Source organism: Papio anubis, unplaced genomic scaffold (assembly GCF_008728515.1).
Source record: "Papio anubis isolate 15944 unplaced genomic scaffold, Panubis1.0 scaffold74, whole genome shotgun sequence".
Lineage (NCBI taxonomy): Eukaryota > Metazoa > Chordata > Mammalia > Primates > Cercopithecidae > Papio > Papio anubis.
In genome coordinates this window covers 73,568-94,480 of record NW_022167625.1, presented here as the reverse complement: position 1 = coordinate 94,480, position 20,913 = coordinate 73,568, and the positions used below count along the sequence as shown (strand labels likewise).

The 20,913-nt window shown below is 35.5% G+C and overlaps 1 protein-coding gene across 9 annotated transcripts in view; it reads right to left on the bottom strand.

Moving 5' to 3' along the window:
- LOC101019996 (transcription factor 12) overlaps positions 1 to 20,913 on the bottom strand; it is a 254,403-nt gene that overhangs the window by 188,549 nt on the left and 44,941 nt on the right. For 6 of the 9 annotated variants that reach the window (XM_031662545.1, XM_021941719.2, XM_031662548.1 and 3 more), the window contains exon 3: positions 10,853 to 10,955. In XM_031662545.1, coding sequence (XP_031518405.1) covers positions 10,853 to 10,955 — 103 coding nt within the window. Of the gene's footprint in view, positions 1 to 10,852; positions 10,960 to 20,913 lie in introns of those variants that run through there. The other 3 variants (XM_031662551.1, XM_031662550.1, XM_031662552.1) reach the window with 2 other exon arrangements.

The following is a 20,913-nucleotide window of genomic DNA, read 5'->3' as shown; positions in this document are numbered from 1 at the left end:
CAAAGGATTTCAGAGGGAGAAAAATCTGACATTTGCCTAGAAATCTGCCCATATCATATTTGAAAGCAAAACAGAAAAACAACTCACCTAATTGGTAACTTACCATTCTGTATAGAGGCAGTATAGCTCCTCAAACTTTAGTGTAATTCACCACTACAACCACCAACCATCGTGTCTGAATTTGTGTTTTAAATAAAAAAGAAAAAACCTGGTACTTTCTATAAAATTTCACATAGATAACTTTTTTTTTTTTTTTTTTTTTTTTTTTTTACAAGAGTCTTGCTCTGTTACCCAAGCTGGAGTGCAGTGATGTGATCTTGGCTCACTGCAACCTCCGCCTCCTGGGTTCAAGTGATTCTTCTGTCTCAGCCTCTCTAGTAGCTGGAATTACAGGTGCGCGTCACGACGCCAGCTAATTTTGGTATTGTTAGTAGAGACAGGGCTTTGCCATGTTGACCAAACTGGTCTTGAACTCCTGACCTCAGGTAATCCACTTGCCACAGCCTCCCAAAGTGCTGGGATTACAAGCGTGAGCCACCACGCCCGGCCATATATAACTTATTAACTCTTCAACAAATTGGCAGAGTTACTACTATTTAAAGTATTTTTGTTAAATTATCTAGAGCAAGACTGGCAAATGTAGTGTATGGAACAAATCCAGGCCACCAACTGTTATTTTTATAGCCCCAAATCAATGATATCTAAGTACTTATATAGCTATTTAAACATGTAGGTAGTTACATGTTTATGGCTCAGTTCATAAGCCATGAATTATATGTTTATGGCCTAGTTCATTGATTATCATTGATTTTGGTATCCTGGACCACGGACCTTAGACTATTTTCTATCTGGCTCTTTGTGTACAGTTTGCTAATCTCTAATCTCAGGGACAAGCGTGGAAAAGTATGTAAGAGAAATTAATAAAATTTAAAATTAACTATACATTTACTAATTGATTTAATTTGCTGTGAAGTGGCCTAGTAATGTACTCCCATTTAATTGTGACTCCCTAAAAATTTCATGGAACTTAGAAATGTGATAATCCTCCAGAGGTATACTCAAACTAAAAAACAAATATGTAATGCAAGAATGACTGTGGAACCACCAAACCATACCACATATATGGAAATACCCAAACAAACATTTTTCAAGATAAAGAAGTATTTAAAAACTCATCCTCATATATGTATGTGTGTGTGGGTGCATATGCATGTGTGTGTGTATCAGAAAGTCCTGAAATACAGGTAGAATGGCAAGTTCTAGTGTTCACAGAAACCTAAAATCAGGGGCCAGGCATGGTGGCTTATGCTTGTAATCGTAGCTCTGTGAGAGGCCAAGTCTGGAGGATCGCTTGAACCTAAGAGTTCAAGACCAGCCTGAGCAGCGCAGCAAGACCGTGTCTCTACAAAGAATAATTTTTTAAAAATTAGCTGGGTGTGGTGGCACACACCTGTAGTCCCAGTTACTTAGGAGGCTGAGTGGGGGGATCACTTGAACCTGGGAAGTTGGGGCTGCAGTAAGCCATAGATGTGTCACTGCACTCCAGTCTGGGCAACAGAGCAAGATTCTGTCTCAAAAAACAAAAATCAAAAAAACCAAAAACCACCACCACCAGAAAAAGCCCCTCTAAAAATCTAAAATCACAAATAAAAACAACAAATACCAAACTGGAAGTCACAAAAACCATGAATTATGAAAGGCAAAGGCTGAATTTTCCAGGAAAAAAAAGAAGCTGAGATGTGTATATATGGAGGTTACAAAAATGGTGAACTGACACTCAAAATAGGCAATTGTTTTATGGGGCTTCACATAAAACGTGAGGCTTATTCAACTACAGCAATGCAGTAAAAAACCTATACAACTAAAGGATCAGAATGTAATGGAAACCTTCAAACAATAGTAATATTTGTACAATTTAAACCAAAGCAATTCAGTATATGCTTTCAAATTTTTTTAAAAAATTAATTTGATGGCTAATTAAAACTTATATAAATACCATGGCCACTAATCAAGCTACTGTTAATTCTTCACTTTGAAAGAGGCCCTAGAGTTTTCAGGGTACGGGTAGTACCAGTAATACCTTCCCCTACTTCTATTCTTTATGACATATTATTTATCCAGTTCAAACATCTATGAGAATTTTAATATGAAAGCATTTATTTTACATAAAACATTCTGAAAGCCTTTATTAAATGATGAAGGCAGCATCTTTACTATAAGAAGTGAGTCTGGGCCAGGTATAGTGGCTCATGTCTATAATCCCGGCACTTTGGAAGGCCAAGACAGGAGGATCACTTAAACCTAGGAGTTCAAGACTAACCTGGCCAAGACAGCAAGACCTCATCTCTATTTAAAAAAAAAAAAAAAAAAAAGAAGAAGAAGTGAATCTGAAATGTTACCACATAGGAGGCATGATCTGTTAATGTTGCTCTAGGACTTTTCTTAAATCAAAACAGTGTCCCAAATTCTCAACTGCGTGCTATGGTGTGCTTCTGAAATTATATGCATACAGCAGAACTGTCAAGCTACAAAAGCTCCTTAAAAGCAATCTTTCTCTTATTCTCTAGTGACCAAGTAGCCACAGCCCCTGTTATCCACCTCACTACAGGCAAAAAACTCAGAACATCTCTGGTTAAGAGTTCACGTTCACTTGGCTAGAACTAGACACAAACAATGGGATGATTCAAAGAAGAATCATTTATCAGATCTATGCAACTGGCCCACTATAAAACAATAAGGATCCATAAAGATGACTACTGATCATAGACAATGCACACCCAAGTGACCACGAGGAAATGCATTGGATAAACAAATAACAGTAAAGGTGGTCCGCTTCATTTAAGTCTTTGGAGTTTGCAAGGACACACAATTAAGCCAATGTTGTGAGCTCATGAAAAAATCCATTAGAACAGATAACTTAAAAAAAAACGAAAACAAAACTCTGTGAAATATCCTCTACAGATAGTACGGCAGTCTCAAGCCAGAGTCAATCGCTTTGATCAATCTTCTGTTGAATATCTCATAATATATAAACAGAACAAATCCACTGTAAGTTGAATACTATGCAAAAGACTGAAGACTTGGTGAGGTCCATGAAAAAGGTGTTAAGGAGCCATTTAATCAAATATAAAGTCATTAATGGATTAGGATCTGAGTTAGAAACAGTGGGTTAATAACTAAGGAGAAAAAGCAACAAGATTCAAATGTGAAATATAAGACATATATTATTACCATATAAATTTTCTGAGAAAAACATGCCAAAAAAATCAACAACTAATTCTTTGTTTACTCTAAGACCTAGTGAATAATATATAGTTCACTTTTTAATATTATATTAATTTTAATTTTTGAAATAGTTTTTAAAAATTCAAATAAAACATTTTTTTCCCTGTATTTTCTGAAATCCTGGTTACTCTTTCAAGTAATTCATTCTAGGATGAATTACCCATAGATAAGAGGGATCTGAGTCCATACAGGATTACTCTGGAAAGTGTGGAACCTCTTTCAAACTAAGGCGTTGGTATTACTTTGGTCTCTTTCAGACTGGGTAGAAAAGAAGCCTTCAGGTCATCTCTGGCTCACAGAAACAGCTTCAGCTTCAAAGAATGGCTATCAAAATTCATTCTAACCATAGAAACAGAACTGCTTTTTAGGCTGTAGAGGCAGGGCAGGGGCATGGAAAAGGTGATATTGTCAGGAACAGGATGTTATAAATTAAATGCACATTTCCACTGAAAGAAAACATTCCATACCACTAAGGAATAAGGTATCTTACAATATAATATAGCAACCAGGGAGCAATCTGGAAATATTAGAGTGAGGGATCTAGAGAAGGAGAGACCAGAACACTGTATTCTCACCTTTTCCCATTTCTCACATCCCCTATTCTTGGCCCAATTTGCCTCTCCAGTTCTTATTCTTTCAACAAAACATTTGTAAGGTGAAAGAGGGAGGCCTGATGACCTTGTTTAAACCCCTAGGTCCCCCATGCTCCAAATCAATCTACTCCTAGCCTTCTTAGATAAATGGGTTAATAAACACCACTTTTTGTTTCACCCGGTTTAAGTTAGGTTCTGTCACTTATAACAGAAAGAGTGCTGACTGGAATAAATGCGACCCACAATAAAACTTTTCCTTATCACCTCTGGTTGTGCCTGAATGTAATCTCTTCTGAATGTCTGTAAGAATTTATTCGTATCACTGACATTCTGCCATGTATATTAATTATTGAAATTCTTATCCCTCTATCACACTAAAATAATAAAGTCTGAAAAGATAGACTGAATATTATTCACTTTAATATTCTACCATTCTCCCACACAGTACTTTCCTCTGTAAAAGGCAGAAAATGCAGAAAAAGGGCACGGTAAAGGGCAGAAAAAAAAATGGATGAATGAATACATGAAAAAGATGGAGGAAGGTATTCAACAAGTCAGACTGGTTAATGAGAGTTAAGCAGTAGTCAAAGAAAGAAAAAGTAGAGCTATAATGCAAAAAAAGGTAGCAAATGAAACAAATGGTTGAACACGAGAAGTTAAAAAAAGGGAAAAAAAAGCAATGTAGAAGAAAGGGACTGTGTACTAACTAGAATCAAGAGGGTCAAGGCCATGTTTCTTTTTCTGTTTTGTTTGTTTGTTTTTTAGAGATGGAGTCTTGCTCTGTCATCCAGGGTGGAGTGCAGTGGCGCGATCTCGGCTCATTGCAACCTCTGTCTCCCACATTCCAGCAATTCTCCTGCCTCAGCCTCACAAACGGCTGGGATTACAAGCATGCGCCACCATGCCTGGCTGGTTGTTGTTGTTTTTTTTTTTTTTGTATTTTTAGTAGAGATGGGGTTTCATCACGTTGGTCAGGCTGGTCTCGAACTCCTGACCTCAGGTGATCCTACAGCGAGCCATTGTGCCTGGTCAGGGCCATGTTTCAAACTAACGAGTCATTTCATTTTTCTTGGCTTTAGTGCCTTCAATTGTATCTAGGCTCCTTTCATTCAAGTTTCTCTTGGTGCCAACATTTTGTGTTTGTCAGTACAGCCAAAGGTCAGAGAATGTAGATCAATGAATATACAATCATATTCTTTCATGGAAACTTAGGGTTAATAAAACCGTAGAAAAAGTAAAAGGCCTCATCCTTATGAAATACTATCAAATCAGATACTATTTCCCTTAAACACTTCATAATCATTTTCAATATCTCATCTAGTGAAGAAATTTCAAGTGCATCAAACTTACACATTTTTTTTTTTTTTTTTTTTTTTAAAGACAGGGTTGGATCTATTGCCCAGGCTGGAGTACAGTGAAGTGATCTGGCTCACTGTAACCTCCACCTCCTTGGCTCAAGCAACCTTCCCTCCTCAGCCTCCCAGGTAGCTGGGACCAAAGGCATGTGCCACCACGCCTGGCTAATTTTTTGTAGAGACAGGGTTTTACCATATTGCTCAGGGTGGTCTTAAACTCCTGGGCTCAAGCAATACTCCTGGCTTGGCCTCCCAAAGTGCTGGGAATGTGAGTCACCCCGTTCAGCCAAAATCGTTACTTTTGAGGGCAGGGTTGTATTACCCTTTGATAGTCTGAAAATGGTGATTCTACATATTTTGTAACTCTAGGAGATTTCAGAATTTTTCATAGGTTATAGAGCAAGCAGTATCAAGTTTACAAAATAATTTTCTTTGAAATTTGGTTGAGGTACCAGATATATGGAAAAATAGTGTACTTGGGCTTAAATTCCCAGACAAATCCACTGAAACCTATGTAATCTACAATGAAATGGAAATAAAACATAGAAGTTTTACCAGAGGGGCCCTTTAAGTTCTGAGATACAGAAGGTGGAGTTAAGCAAAGACATTCCAGCAGCAATGCGAAGACACTTGGTTTGCTTATAAGTCAAATGCTTATAAGCACAGGTTTGACAATAATATACTTGAGCAATTAGACCCAACCTGTTAAATGAGTTAACATGCCTAAAATAAGTTTCAACAGTATATACAGTCTGCCCTCTATCTGTGGGTTCCACATCTGTGAAATAAATCAACCACAATTTGAAAATATTCAGGGGAAAAACATGGATGGTTGCATCTGTGCTGATGTACACAGACATTTTTTTCCTTGTCATTATGCCCTAAACAATACAACGTAAGAACTATTTACACAGCAATTACATTGTGTTAGGTATTATATGTAAGTTATAGATGATTTAAAGTATATAGGAGGATGTGCGTGGGTTATATGCAAAAACTATACCATTTTATATATACAAGGGAGTTGAGCATCAGGGGACCCAATCCCTCACAGATACTAAGGGATGACTGTATAGCAATTCTATTAACATCATGCTATTTTACTCTTCAGAGATCTTTCATGATCTTTTTTTTTCCCTTAAAAAACCAGAAACATTTCTCAGTGTCCCATGGAAAACTAGTTTCTCAGAAGCTAATGATGCTTTTTACAGAAAGCCTTCTGTGCCTAATGTGATTTTGGGGTGTAGGAAGCTAAACAAAGTTAAATCAGCTTCTTTTTTCAGAGTCTTTAACATTCCAAAGAACAATCTGAATTTCTAGGAGGGAACAACTGACACAAAATGGTGTCCAAAGTTATTTCACTGTGGAACCGTGACTTTTTTCCACGGTCATCCCTCAAGATCAGTGTCTCCGTAATTATGGTTTAAGAAAATGCTGCGCTAGTAAAAAACCTGAGATATGAAGAAAGAACAGGTATCTTAAACACCTAAACAGTGTGGCCTAATGGAAACAGCATTTAACTAAGAGTCAGGAGATACAAGTTCTACATTTAGTTTTGACATTTACTGGCTTTGTGACCTCAGAAAGAAACACTTAATTGTCCTCTGCCTTAGTTTTAATCATTTGCAAAATAGCAATTATAATTCTAGTTGCAGCCTTTTTCAGGGTTGAATAAAAGTTATTAAATTTATGAGATTATGGAATTGTAAAATTCTAGAGCTGTATAAGACCTCTGAAAATTCTCAGCATTACCTTATCAGAAAGGCAATGATTATTTTCAGAATCTAGATTAAAATCCACACCTCCTAACTCTCAGCCCTGCAATTTCCCCCGTACCACCACATATTACATTCACTCTTGAAAAGAAAAATTGTTAACAAACCATCTCTAGAGGCAAAATAGGGTCTCAGAAAGGAACACAATTAAGGGTCTCAGAAAACAAGCAAAAGCGAAGATAATCTTACACCTTAAGTCTCCCTTTTATCACATATAGACATACATACATCCTAAAATAAGTAAAGCTTATAAACAAGTAGGGATAAAAAGATAATAGTAGTTTATTACACAATCACTTGGGGATGGAAGGCAGGTAATTCTGTGAGAATAATTTGTTTCTAAGTTCAACTAGTAAACTGATTCTGCCATCATCAAAAATATGACTAATTATGAATAGGTAAAGGAAAACAAATATTACTGAAATTAACGAGAGAATCAAGGGTGGAGAAATGGACCAGAGCCGGAAGAAGCTTGAGACAGACAAGGCTACTTGGTGATAGTAGACTTGAACTGACCATGGGATTCACTGCTATGGTCAAACCTTTTCATCTAGTTGTAATATTACAGAGTACAGAACTGCTTGATGCTAATTACCTAGTGATGTGTCAAAAAGATGTACTTATTTCACTTGAAACATAAGAAAAGCCCTCTTTCCCATATTGACATATCCACAGGAGAATTCTGCAATTCATAAAAGAAACATTAACTGATTCAGCATAAAACACTTCAAAATATCTACATGAATATATAAACACACTTTCTGTCGCAAATAGTTCATTACTGAATTGTTATCAACCCTTGTTAGACAAAATTTCACATTTTTGCAATGTACAAAATCATTAAAGTGCCTGGAAGCTCTATCACAGAAGACAGTGGTGCTTTATAATCCACAATTTCTTCAGGCAAATGTGCTTATGGCTGAACATAATACTCAAAATAACAACATTCCCTAGATGTACAATCCCTCCCCTACTTAATGGTGTTTTTATATGTTGACAGCAACATGAAATGTTACTGCTTTCCTATTAGTTTTAACTGTTTCTGAACATTCATCATTCACAGCACCACTCTCAACTGTTACCTGTAGAGATGATTGGGTATCAACAGTTCCAAATGCTTCCAATACTACCATACACATCTCAGCAGAACTTTAACCATTTAGGTTTTTCAGCCAGAAACTCCCTTAAATTATCAAACAGCCAGAAAAGTCAGTCTATACATTGTAATTCTACATATTGCTATAAACCCACATGTTTGGGTGTCAGTTCAGTTACTTCAGCTCATATCGAGTTGGACTGCCTGTTGCTATATGGAACTGCATTGTGATTTAAGAGGCATTCATTTCCAAAAGCAAGCTATTGTTGTGCAGATTATTTACACTGTTGTTAGACTAAGGTATCTCATTTGATCATTTTTACTGAAAATAAAGATAAGTGAAGTATATCAGATATTGCCAATGACCAGTGAATTTCTTTTGAACCTATCTGCTTAATCATTTCAGGGTTCTCTCTCCTTCTTTTATATATAAGTAAGTATTTTTACATTAGGTAGTTAAAACTCACAAATAAAACATATGGTCTGGGCCAGACATGGTGGCTCATGCCTATAATTGCAACATTTTGGGAGGCTGGGGCAGGAGGATCACTTGAGGCCAGGAGTTCAAAACCAGTCTGGTCAACACAGTGAGGCCTCATCTCTACAAAATAAAAAACAAAAAAAGTAGCTGGTGTTGTGCTAAGGAAGGAGGACAGCTTGAGCTCAGGAGTTCAAGGCTGTAGTGAGCCATCATCATGTGACTGCACTCTAGCTTGGGTGACAGAGTGAGACCCTGTCTCGAAAATAAGAAAAGAAAATGTATGGTTTGTATATCTGCATCTGATACAAAGTAGTACCTAAACAATGTAGTTCAGATGAATGCAGAATTTTTCATTTGAATTGTTAAGAGATCAATCTACTTACAAATAATTATTTACTTCAAGACTTTTTTTAGATGTTGATTTTATACACAGGGTATGGATGACTATTAAAAGTATTCTAAAAATCATCCGAAAACTAAAGAAACCAACAAGCACATGCTTGTAATTGCTCCAACTGAGAAAATGTTACCTCAAAGTGAATTACAGAAATATTGTTAGTCAACATCTGCTCAGAGCAAGTGACTGACATATATACCTCTTAGTATTCATTTAATTTCCACACTTGTCCTGTACAAAATTTTAATCGTCACCTTGGCACAAAGCTGTGCTAATGATGAAATTCCATTGGGCCTAAAAGTCATCTCTATGAGTGAAGAATAAAGGTAAGAACATAAATACAAAAAGAGCAATTTCTGATTTTTTACAGTTCAGAGTTATATTCTCAATTAAGAAAGCTTAGTTTAATCCAAAATTACAAAAACACTGACCTTTACTTGCCCTACTACACTTAATATAAATTAAATCCTACTTGGGGAAAAGTTATACTCCAAAAGGAAATTATTTGGAGTGTTACATGGATTTTACTTTGATGGCAAGCTGAATTAAAACTTTAAAAAATAAATTAGAAAGTTTTCCCTACCCAAATAAATTTACTATAAACCTAACTCTGATTTTTTATCTGGAATGATAACACATTTAATACCGTGATTTTCAACACAAGTTTCATTGCTGATTAGATTTTTTTCACTCTTCTGTCATACTCTAATGGTTCTTCTGGCTTCAAACTGTCAACCACCTTAGGCAAAATCCACACTAGACGATCAGACTCTGTCTCCTCAACACTACAGAGAATAAAGGAAACAAAGACTGTGCAAAGCAAATCATTTTACAGAAATTGCAGACCACCAGGATTTGGGATTTGGGTAATCTACTTAGATTAGTATGGCTGTGTCTTAAAAGGATGATTCTAAGATCACAATATAGGTCATGTCCTTAAGAAATAAAATAAGTAATGAAATCAATGTCTATTACACAAACTTTCAATATTTATATGATGCCAATAACTGGTAAAACAGTTATAACTGGTAAAACAGATGAAAGTTTTTGTAATATGCTCAGCCCCAGCATACGCAAGAAAAAAATGTCATAAAACATACAGATTATTTTCAATCAGGTTTTGCAAAAAGGTAAAACATTTACACATTTAAAAAACGGTATTAAAACTGAAAGAAAACACGCTTGGGTTTATAATTTTAGACTGAACAACTTTAAACTTTCATTTGAGACAGAGAAGGAGAAAGGAAAGGAGGGGTGTTTTGCAGAGCATGATTAACCACAAAGGTTTTGCCAAAACATAAAAATCAGGTTTAGATGGTAATTCATACCCTTCTTGAAAGTGCAACTTCACTTCTTCAAACCAAAACTTTAAAAAAGTCCTAGTATGAAGCCAAGTGCTTAAAACAATGCTGCAATATCTAAATGTACTATGTTTTAATCAAATTGTGCCAGGAGAAATACTGTCCAATGCAAGTAAAATCTGCCTAAAATCACTGCTATGTTACATTTTTAATTACAACATAATACTACTGTTAAGAGAAATAGTAACATCACAAATGCCCCTAAAACAATACTTCTCTGCCCCAGAACACATGCAATGCTTGAGGTCACAAAGACATTGTCAAAACTGACAATCAAAACACTGCCACTTCCTTTTTTGACACCAAAACAATAATGCTTTAAGAGAAGACTCCAAATTTTCTGGACATTTGATCCTCAAGCTGTGCTGAACAAGAAAAGCCCTAAATGCCGCTAGAAACTCAAGAACTTTCTTCTAGATACTTACCTGTCCCTCCTGGACAAAGGGATAAAAAATGTCTCTGACCAAAGAAGCTTTGAGAAGACTACTTGCAGAGAATTACCAACTTACCCATCAGATTTGAGTTCATGAAAGGTGTTGGGGACAAGCCTTCATGGGCTCCTAATCGACTGTCGTTCAAGTGATCACTGTAATGAGGGCTGTCTGTAAAACCCTAGGGGGAAAAAAGATCAGAGTATTAAAGAGATTATTTGGCAGTCCCGCTAATTGAGCATAATGACACTCACCTAATTAATATACAGACTTACTTACACATGGTCATCTCTAACCAAGTTTCTTGTTCATTATTTGAAAAGCTAACAGCAGAAGTGCTTCTTTTATTCCTTTTAAGATTTTAATGTCAAAAAACATTTTCTCAATGATTGTAAAGCAAAGTGGGTTTCTATAAATAAACACTAACCATGAGCACCAATGTTTTCAAAGTATCAGCTTTTCTGATGGGATGGGGAGCTATAAGAATTCTGTAAATTATTACTAAAATTACCTCTAAGATTACTTTACACCCAAAGGGAAGTACAATGGATAATTTTTTTAAAAAAATGAATTAAGAAAATATATTTCTTAATTGTAATAAATTAGGGAAATGCTTATCTTTATCCTCCTATTCAATCCCTTCCTCCAGACCCTAAAAATAAAGGGTTAGGCAATTACAAGTTTGACTTAAAATACTAAAACTAATCCACAATCAATATGCTAGAAATGAATCCTTTCCCAAATGGCAAATATTCAACAAAAAAGGTCTATTTACACTCATTTTAATACTACTGTAGTATAACAATATATATTCCTACAGAAACCGAGCCATGTAAAAAGGAAAACAATTATTAAAAATAGCTGATTTAAATTATTAAGAAAGAAATTACAAACACTATAAAAACAATAAAGCTAATGTTCCTTTCACAGTAGCTGTTATTACATTTCTCCTTATAGTTGAAAACATACTTTTTTTAAAGCAAAGGGGAAAAAAGGTAAAATTTACAAACAAAAACAAGTGTTACAAAATTACTATGTAATGAAACCTGTACTGGTTCTCAGACTTTTACACACTCTTAAGTACAGCATCACTTCCAAAATCATATTGTTTCTAAAGAAGGCTTTGAACTCTATTAATTAAAACTGCAGGTCATATATATCTCTGCCAATTTAAAACCGACATGGTAAAGACCAAACAAATGTATAAGAAGCCCAAGTAAGAGATAAAACTACGCTGGCTCACAGAAACCAGAAACCATCCAGAATCCCCTGGGACTAAAAAAATCATGAATCACTGAACATTTATCATTACCCAGACTGCAGGCTACCATTTAAGAGGACATTAGTGCGACTGGAACAGGCCTCACTATCTTTGCAGGCATGCTGTCAGTTCAATGAAAGGGCTAGGAATAGAGGGCTAAATAACTGTCAAATCATTACAAAGTTGCTTATAGATGCATGTCACAACTCCTTCTGCTGTTCTGTTTTAAAACTAATCTTCTGGGAGTGCTAACTCCCAAATAAATCTTTGTTTCATTTTTACATACTTTAGAATTACTGATAGCCATGTGATAGACATTCAAGAAGAATCTGGGTGACATTCACAACTTATGACCACAAGTGTTCTCTGGTAACCACAACTGTAAGTCCTGTCTGATACAGCCACATTTAGTAGACCCCATATATGAAATAGGATGGCTCTTAGCTAACATCACCCCATAGAGTTTACCTTTTTTTTTCTTTTTTGGAGACAGGGCCTTGCTCTGTTGCCCAGACTGGAGTGCGGTGGCGTGATCACTGCTGACTAGCCTCAACCTCCCGGGCTTAAGTGATCCTCCCACCTCAGCCTCCCGGGAGTAGCTGGAACTATAGTAGTGCACCACCACACCCAACTAATTTTTAAAAAAAATTTAAGAGATGAGGTCTCACTATGTTGCCCAGGCTGGTCTCAAACTCTTGGGCTCAAGAGATCCTCCAGCCTTGGCCTCCCAAAGCGCTGGAATTACAGGCCTGAGCCACCACGCCTGGCCCATAGAATTTGCTTTTACTACTTAAAATGAATACTAAGTGACAAATCACTATCTCACATACATCTGGATGTTCTCTCTGCCACCCTTCCCACTGTCATTCTTAGGCACACAAAGAAAGGCATCAAAACCTATAAACATACTCACTTAAATATTGTTTGTCATCCTAAAACAATACTACTCTAGAAAAATGCCAATTAAAATGTGCTTGCGGAACGGCTACATTGTTCACACTACATTTGAATGCTAAAGGAGAATGAAAGAGTAATTTTGCATTCTCCCAGTTCTCATCATTCTTGAACAACAAAAAGTAAAAACACTGCAGTTTTTTTAAAAAAAATTATTTCCTAACGCACCACTATACAAATATATCTAAGTTTGAAATATATTTATGGTGTCGCTAAATGACTACACATGATTTATTAACTTTGTAAATTACACGTAGTGTCTTTTACCCTGCTAACCTAACCTTTTTGCTGTTCCCACTGCTAATGACCGGGATTGTCATAGTGCACCAGAAAATAGGAGTCTATAAATTTTTTTCCCCAAATACAAGCAAGAGTTGGACATGAATCCTCAATATGTACTTATTGGGATTATATGCATATACTATTAATCCACATATCAAGTATCAGTAAGGCATAATTTCTCTCATTTAAGGATAAAAATTAGATATTTCCCCCAACACCTTAGAGGTTCAATTTAGCAAAAGCAACTTTGTTTAAAAGTCACTGTCCAAGAGACAAGAAGGGAATAATAGTTCTTCATCTACAGGTGCAAACTGATGCTGGGAGAAGGAACAATAGACTTGCAAAATGTTTGTCACAGTTTTACATTACATACAACTGCACACCAAAACTTCACTTCAAGGACTGGGGGTAGTTTACTGTTTGGGATTATTCCTGTCATTCCTTTCACACAGTAGTAGTAATACCCACCCAGAGTATAACTTTTGGTGAAACAAGGTGAATAGTTATGAAATAATTCACAAATATTTAAATAAGATTATCACAAGTCATATGTTTAAAATGGGTTCTAGAAATATACAACTATTAGCATGTCAATGTATCATCTAGTTGACTGATACCTACAGCAGTGCTTTGCAGACTTCAATGTTCTTATCAAACAAGTAGAGATCTTGCTAAAATGCAGATTAACATGCATAAGGTCTTGGGGGTGGGACTTGAGATTCTGAATTTCTAACAAATAGGTGATGCTGATGCTGCTGGCCTACAGACTACACTTCTAGTAGCAATAACTTAGACAACTTGGAATAAAGATCTCTTTGATAAACACAGAATAAAAAGGTCTAGAAAGGTGACAGCCAGGCACTCCCCACTGAAACCATATTAAAACACCAGAAGTTTCCAGATAAGTATAAATTAGGCAGAAACCCCACAGTTTAAAGAGAAAAAAAAAAAAAACTACAGCAATTAGAATAGCAAAATGTTTTTTATGTATGTATTCATCCATGTAGTTTTAAAAGTAGAAGGTAGCTTAGCTATCAAATAGAGTCCCAATGAAAGAAATAGGTTAGTTGACTAGGAGTTTAAACTTCTTCTCGAATACCAATAAGCATGGTTGCTCACAGAGCAAAAGGGAAAAATATCATAAACCAGAGCACTCACAGGGCTGACAGAATAGAAGACAACAAAGCAAAATAATGTAGTAACTTCCAACAGGCTGGAGAACACAGGTTGAAGGTAAATGGCCTAAGGGAGTGGTTGCAGTGACAAGAAAAGAACAAAAACCAAGCAAGCAATGGTTAAGTTGGAGCTGGAGTGGATCAACCAATGGGACTGGTAAATGAATGCTATTTCAATTTTAAAACATAAAGGAAGTAAATCAGTGAGATCATTAAATATACAACTATTATGCTGCATATTCTAAATTGATAGAAAGTTACTATGCTAACAAAACGGGTCAAACATGGCTCCCAGGACTCTTAATTAAGATCTTCAATTCTGTTAATAGCCACTAAGGTAAATGAGATTTTTTAAATACATGAGATGATATACATCATGAAGGACAGAGCAATACTATCAGAATTATCTATTACACCAGCCTTTTAGCCACAATATGCTATTGAACACAAAAATATTTCCAAATACAGCCTAAACAATCACTGTTCCCATCTTATAAAAATGGAAAGCACTCGTTATTAATAATTGATAAAATCAGTTGATGCATGGAAAGATTACAAAAACCATTAATTTCTATACTTAAAAATATGTCTAAAATTTAGTTGGTAAATCTTAAATAATTCCATCTATGAATGCATAATACTTCACAAAAGCTTTGATACTACAAAATGTGGTCTATAAAGATTTCATACTTTTCTCTATGTTCATTTCCTGATACAAGAACTTAGAAATGTTAATCTCTGCTACAGTATGACAACAGACCTGAAGTGATCAAAGCAGCTTCCATATTTAAACTAAACAGCACATAATCAAAAAAAAATTTTTTTTTGAGACACGGTCTTGCTGTTGCTTAGGCTGGAACGTAGTGGCATGATCACAGCTCAACGTAGCCTCAATCTCCTGGACTCAAGCAATCCTCCCACTTCAGCCTCCTGAGTAACTGGGACTACAGGCACACACCATTACAGGCACACACCACCATGTCCAGCCAATATTTTTATTTCTTGTCTCCTCTGTCGCCAAGGCTAGTCTTGAATTCCTGGGCTCAACAGAACCTCCCATTTTGGCCTCCCAAAATGTGGGCAATCAAATCTTTCGTTGTATCCAAGGTGGGGGGGGGGGGAGGGAGGGGGGAGAGAGAGCGAACACATCTAGTATTATTTATATAATAGTACTCTTATCTGGTTTCTCACTTCAAAAATACAAGAATTTTTTTCTTTTGGTTAATTTTTAAAATGGCTCATTTAAATAATTTATCTCATCTAATTTATAGAGTATCATCACCAGAGGATCTTTCCCAGTTCAGAATACACTTACAGTTTTACAAACATACGTTGTTATTTCTTTGTATGAAAATCAGTTTAAAAAAAGAAATCACTGTTTTTAAAATTCTACTAAAAAAAAAAATCTTCAATTCTTTTCAATGGCTTTTTTTATGCAAGGGAGGAAAAGATGCTCTTTGAATAAAGATTACTTTCTCAGGAAAGCTTTCCCTGACCCTAACAAGACCAAATTAGGTGAGCTTATTCTGTGCTCCCACAGCAGTGAGCATTCCATCATTGCATGGCTCCTACTTATTAAAACTGTCTATTTAATTATCCATTTAAATTAAATCATAATTATCTGTTATAATTGCACAGCATAGTGTAGTGGATAAATGTGAAATTTTTGGAGCCAGACTGGAAGGTAATTCCATCTTTGGTACATACAAGCTGTGTGGCATGGGGCATATTAAAACTTTCTTAGCTCAGTTTCCTTATCTGTAAAAATGTAGATGATGGTAATAATAATACCTTTGCTTCACAGGTTGTTACAAAAGGACTAAATGAGTTAATATATGTAGCACTTGGAAAAGTTCCTGGCACATAGTAAGCACATAATAAATGCTAGCCATTATTATTATTATTATTATCATCATCATCATCATCATCATTATCCGAGTTACAGACTATGTCTTACAAATTCTGAGAGTACAGGGACCCTATGTTTTTTTCTTTTTCCCCCAACAATGACATCCTCAAAATGATGCCTGCCACATACATAGCAGATGCTGAATAAATGACAATGACAAAGGGATAGGAGGAGGTTTTAGCTGCTAAATCTTTAAAATGCTGCTGAGTTTTCGATATTATATATGTCCAATCAGTTTCTCCATAGACCTCATGGTAACTATCAGAAAGAAAGGTGGTAAGAAACTAGCTTATCTAACCGAATTGAACAAGTACCCACAGGTTTCTGGTATTCAAAGAGTTATAAGATTTCCCACGAATTACTGAAATCTTATAGCCTCTAAGTGGACAAAAGCCAGCAGAATCAGCCAAAACCCATAAGCCATCAGAAAGCTCTGGACAAGGCCTGGATATAAATGAGTGTTTATGCTTCGAAGTGAAATACTAATAAAATGGAAAGTTAAAAAAGTAAGAATAAATGCAGTTTCAAAGAGAGAAAAGTGCTCCTACTGTACTTCTGTACTTATCCGATGATGAATTGCCAACATTAATGTCTAGATAAATAATGTCATACTTTGTAAAACAAATCCTTGAATGTGACTGTCTCTCTCAGTTAAACACAACTGTGAAAAACTCAAGTGGGTTGACTTGATCACAACAGTCTGTTACCTGAGACTGGGAATTATGTCTCTAGTTATCACTCGACTCTCACAACGGACAAGCACACTAATGGGCATGCAGTAGGTGACTAATAAAATCTGTTAATGTAATGAATGAATGAAAAATAAACACTACCCCAGTTAATGAATCAGGTCTACATCTGAAAAAGCTACTTAATAGTATTTTAAGATTCTGATATCCTTTAACAGGTCAATACTAATATATAATAAAATTTCTTAACAGGGAGATGGATTCTGTCATCCAGGTCCATAAATTTCTACAGGGCAAGAACTTTTTATTCCTCTTCATAATCCCAAAAGAGACTAGCACAGAATTTTGTGTGTAATGAAGTGCTTAAATTTTTGTTGAGAGGATGAATAATCTCTTCAGGTAACATTTTATGCATGAATGCTAAGTAGTTTTATAGAATTACTCTAATCCAAGGAAGAGCGAGCCTTGAATTGGCCTAGGTAGGAGGAAGAGGAGAATCAAAAACTTTTAGAAATAGAAAGAATATTCAGAAAATATGATGGATACATGAGATGCTGCTTAGCACAAGGGCCAGTATTTTTATAAAATTACCTGTCCTTAAAAACTGTACTATATAGTGTGATATATCTAAACATTTTTTGGAAACAGTTTATTCTAATGTACTGACTCTATACCTGTAAAAGGTTTACTGAAAGATTACATTCACATTAATATACAATTTTATAATATACATTTATAATATACAATATACAATTTTCTCCCTTTGCCTTCTATACATTCTTTATTTCCAAGAAGTATTCTTCTGTGAAATACCAGATAATATTTTTTAAAAGCTAGTCTTCCGCAGATAGTTTGAGAAGCACTAACGTACATCCTCAGTACTAAAAATGTGGTCCTTAAAACTGACTTTTTGGCAAATTCTGGGAGTTTGTTGAAATGCAGAAGCTCTGGCAGAATCCTAGGCCTAGTGAATCCAGAATCTGCATCTTAACAAGATTTACAGGAGATTTATAAACAAAATGAAGTTTGGCAAGAACTGGTTTGTATTATCCTGTAAGCCACAGGGTCTGGTACACTGTAAAACAGTATTAGCCCTATTATTTCTTTTTCTAGTACCACTAGCACTACATCAAATCCTAAAGAGCTCACATTGTAAAACCACAATTCCACTGTCATGTTCATAAATCTGCCTATCACATACTATATACAACTAGTAAAATTAAGAGTTAAAATATTACTGTCCCCCTCCCAAGAAAATCTCACCTTTTACATAATTTAAAGCTTTTATCTTCTACTACTATAAATCAATGGTATTATCACTGAGCATGTAACTGCTCAGTAAATATTTTTATTATTTCCTGATATTTGTAAAATCAGTTAAAATAAATCAAACATAAGGTACAATATAATTTTATTAAAACCCATGCTTAAGAAGTAACAACTAATTGCAAAAAGAGAGAACATCAGCCAATGAGCAAAACCATGTTCTTACATTCAGAGGATAATATATTTTAAAGTAACTTTAAAATACCAATCCCATATGTTGAATGTTTATTTTATAACAACAGGCTGGAAAAATAGGAGCAAAAAAATACATAATAATGCTTAACTTCTATAAAAATTTATAGAGCTGGTGCGGTCGCTCACACCTGTAATCTCAATACTTTGGGAAGCCAAGGTGGGAGGATCACTTCAGCCCAGGTGTTCGAGACCAGCCTGGGCAACACAGCGAGACTCTGGTGCTACAAAATACAAGAAAATTAGCCAGATATGGTAGAATACGCCTATAGTCCCAGCTACTTGGAAGGTTGTGGTAGAAGAATCCCTTGAGCCCAGGAGTTGGGGGCTGCAGTGAGCCAATATCACGTAACTGCATTCCAGCCTGGGCAACAGAGCCAGAGCTCTTCTCAAAAATTTTTTAAAAATTAAAAACAAATAAAGTTTACAGAAAGAAGACTAGAAAATTAATTATAAAAAGTATTAATATTTTTTCATTTAATTTGCCTATATTTTCCAAAAATTCCTAAAACAATCATTTATTTTTCTAAAAGATATATTATTTCTCAGTTTTTCCTTTAACATGATTAAAATAACATATACTCATTGTAGAAAATAGAGAATGTACAGAAATAGCATCAACTAAGCAGGAAAAAAATCTCTCATTCTACCTCCACTGAAATGCAAACGTCAACAAAATATGACATATTTTCTTTCAATTTTTAAATGTTTCTAAACTAGTCCAGACATATTAAAATGTACATAATAAAAAGCCATGTGCCCACGACTCAACAAATAGAACATTACCAGTATAGTTTAAACCCCTATGTAATTATAATTCCCATTAGAAGCAAACACTATCCTAAATTTTTTATCATTTTCACACATTACTTAATACTTTCATTACATATATTATCTAAATGATACATAGCATCATTTTGTATGTTTCTACATAGTATCTTTTTTTCTTTATTCAGTTAACATTCAATATATAAGACTGATGTATGTTGGCAATGTGTAGTACTGGTATATACATGTCACTCCTATATAATATTCTACTTACAAACATACCACAATTTATCCAGTTCCCTATTGACATTCAGCTTGCCTCCAATTTGCCCCTATTACAAATAAGGTTGTTATAAACATTTCAGGAATATGTCTCCTTGAACGAATTTATATGAAAGTTTCTCTTGGGATCAATTATCTAAATGTGAAATTACTGGTTTGCAGGGTATGCTCGTGTTCAAATTTACCAGATACTGCCAAACTGTTCTCTAGAATAGAAATATATTATCGTTTGGGGGAAAGTCTCATATCTCTTGCTGCATCATGAAAGCCCCAAACTTATGAAAGGTGGCTTTCAAAATCCCCTTGTAAGTTTTATGTAATTTGTGACACATTTCCCAAACGATAAAAAGCAAAGCAATCATGATTACATTTCCTTATCAGTTCACTTAACCCTTAGTGTAGCTACATTCTTATCTGAAATAGTTTGGCTTAGGTCCAAAGGCAGTCCTTTTCCATAAAAAATGTTCAAGGCACATTTGTTAAATGAGTTAATCTTTGCTAGCCTCCTCAGTTCATCTTAAGTTTCTATAAATAAAGTTGCATACATTACTCCAGGCACCAATAGATTAAAATCTGCAAGAAATATCATATATTTTTAGTTTGTCACTGGTATCCTATCTTGATAGCCAGTGTTGTGTGGACTGTTAAGAGTCATGGCAACAAGGTTGGCTGCTCCTGATTTTTAGATTCTGACCCATGGCCGTAATAATACATAGTTCATGATTAAAATAGTACTGCATTATCTTGGTAGGAACCATTAAGACAGTACTTTTGAATTCTGTTACTAGTCAGGGAAGTTGACCATGAGCCATTTATTTATACTGCCTCTTCCTACCCCATGACTAAAGCCAATCATCTTTAAGGGTAAGTTCCAATTCAAAGTAAAATAGGGAAACAATGTTTCTTTAAAAACTGGCTCACGTATGTGCTAAATCCCTGGCCTAGATTCATTTCCTTGAAGGTGAAAGTAGATAAGCCACAGCTGATATATCAGTGGTTCCTTCCAGGAATATATTACCAAACCTTCACTCATCCTCCCTAATTTGAGGTTTTGTGTAACAGTATTAACCATAATAGCATGGGCCAGGTGCAGCGGCTTTTGCCTACAATCTCAGCACTTTGGGAGCTGAGGCTGGTGGATCACTTGAGGTCAGGAATTCGAGACTAGCCTGGCCAACATGGTGAAACCTTGTCTCTACTAAAAATACAGAAAACAAACAAAACATTAGCCGGGTGTAGCGGCATGTGTTTATAGTCCTAGGTACTTGGGAGGCTGAGGTAGGAGAATCACTTGAACCCAG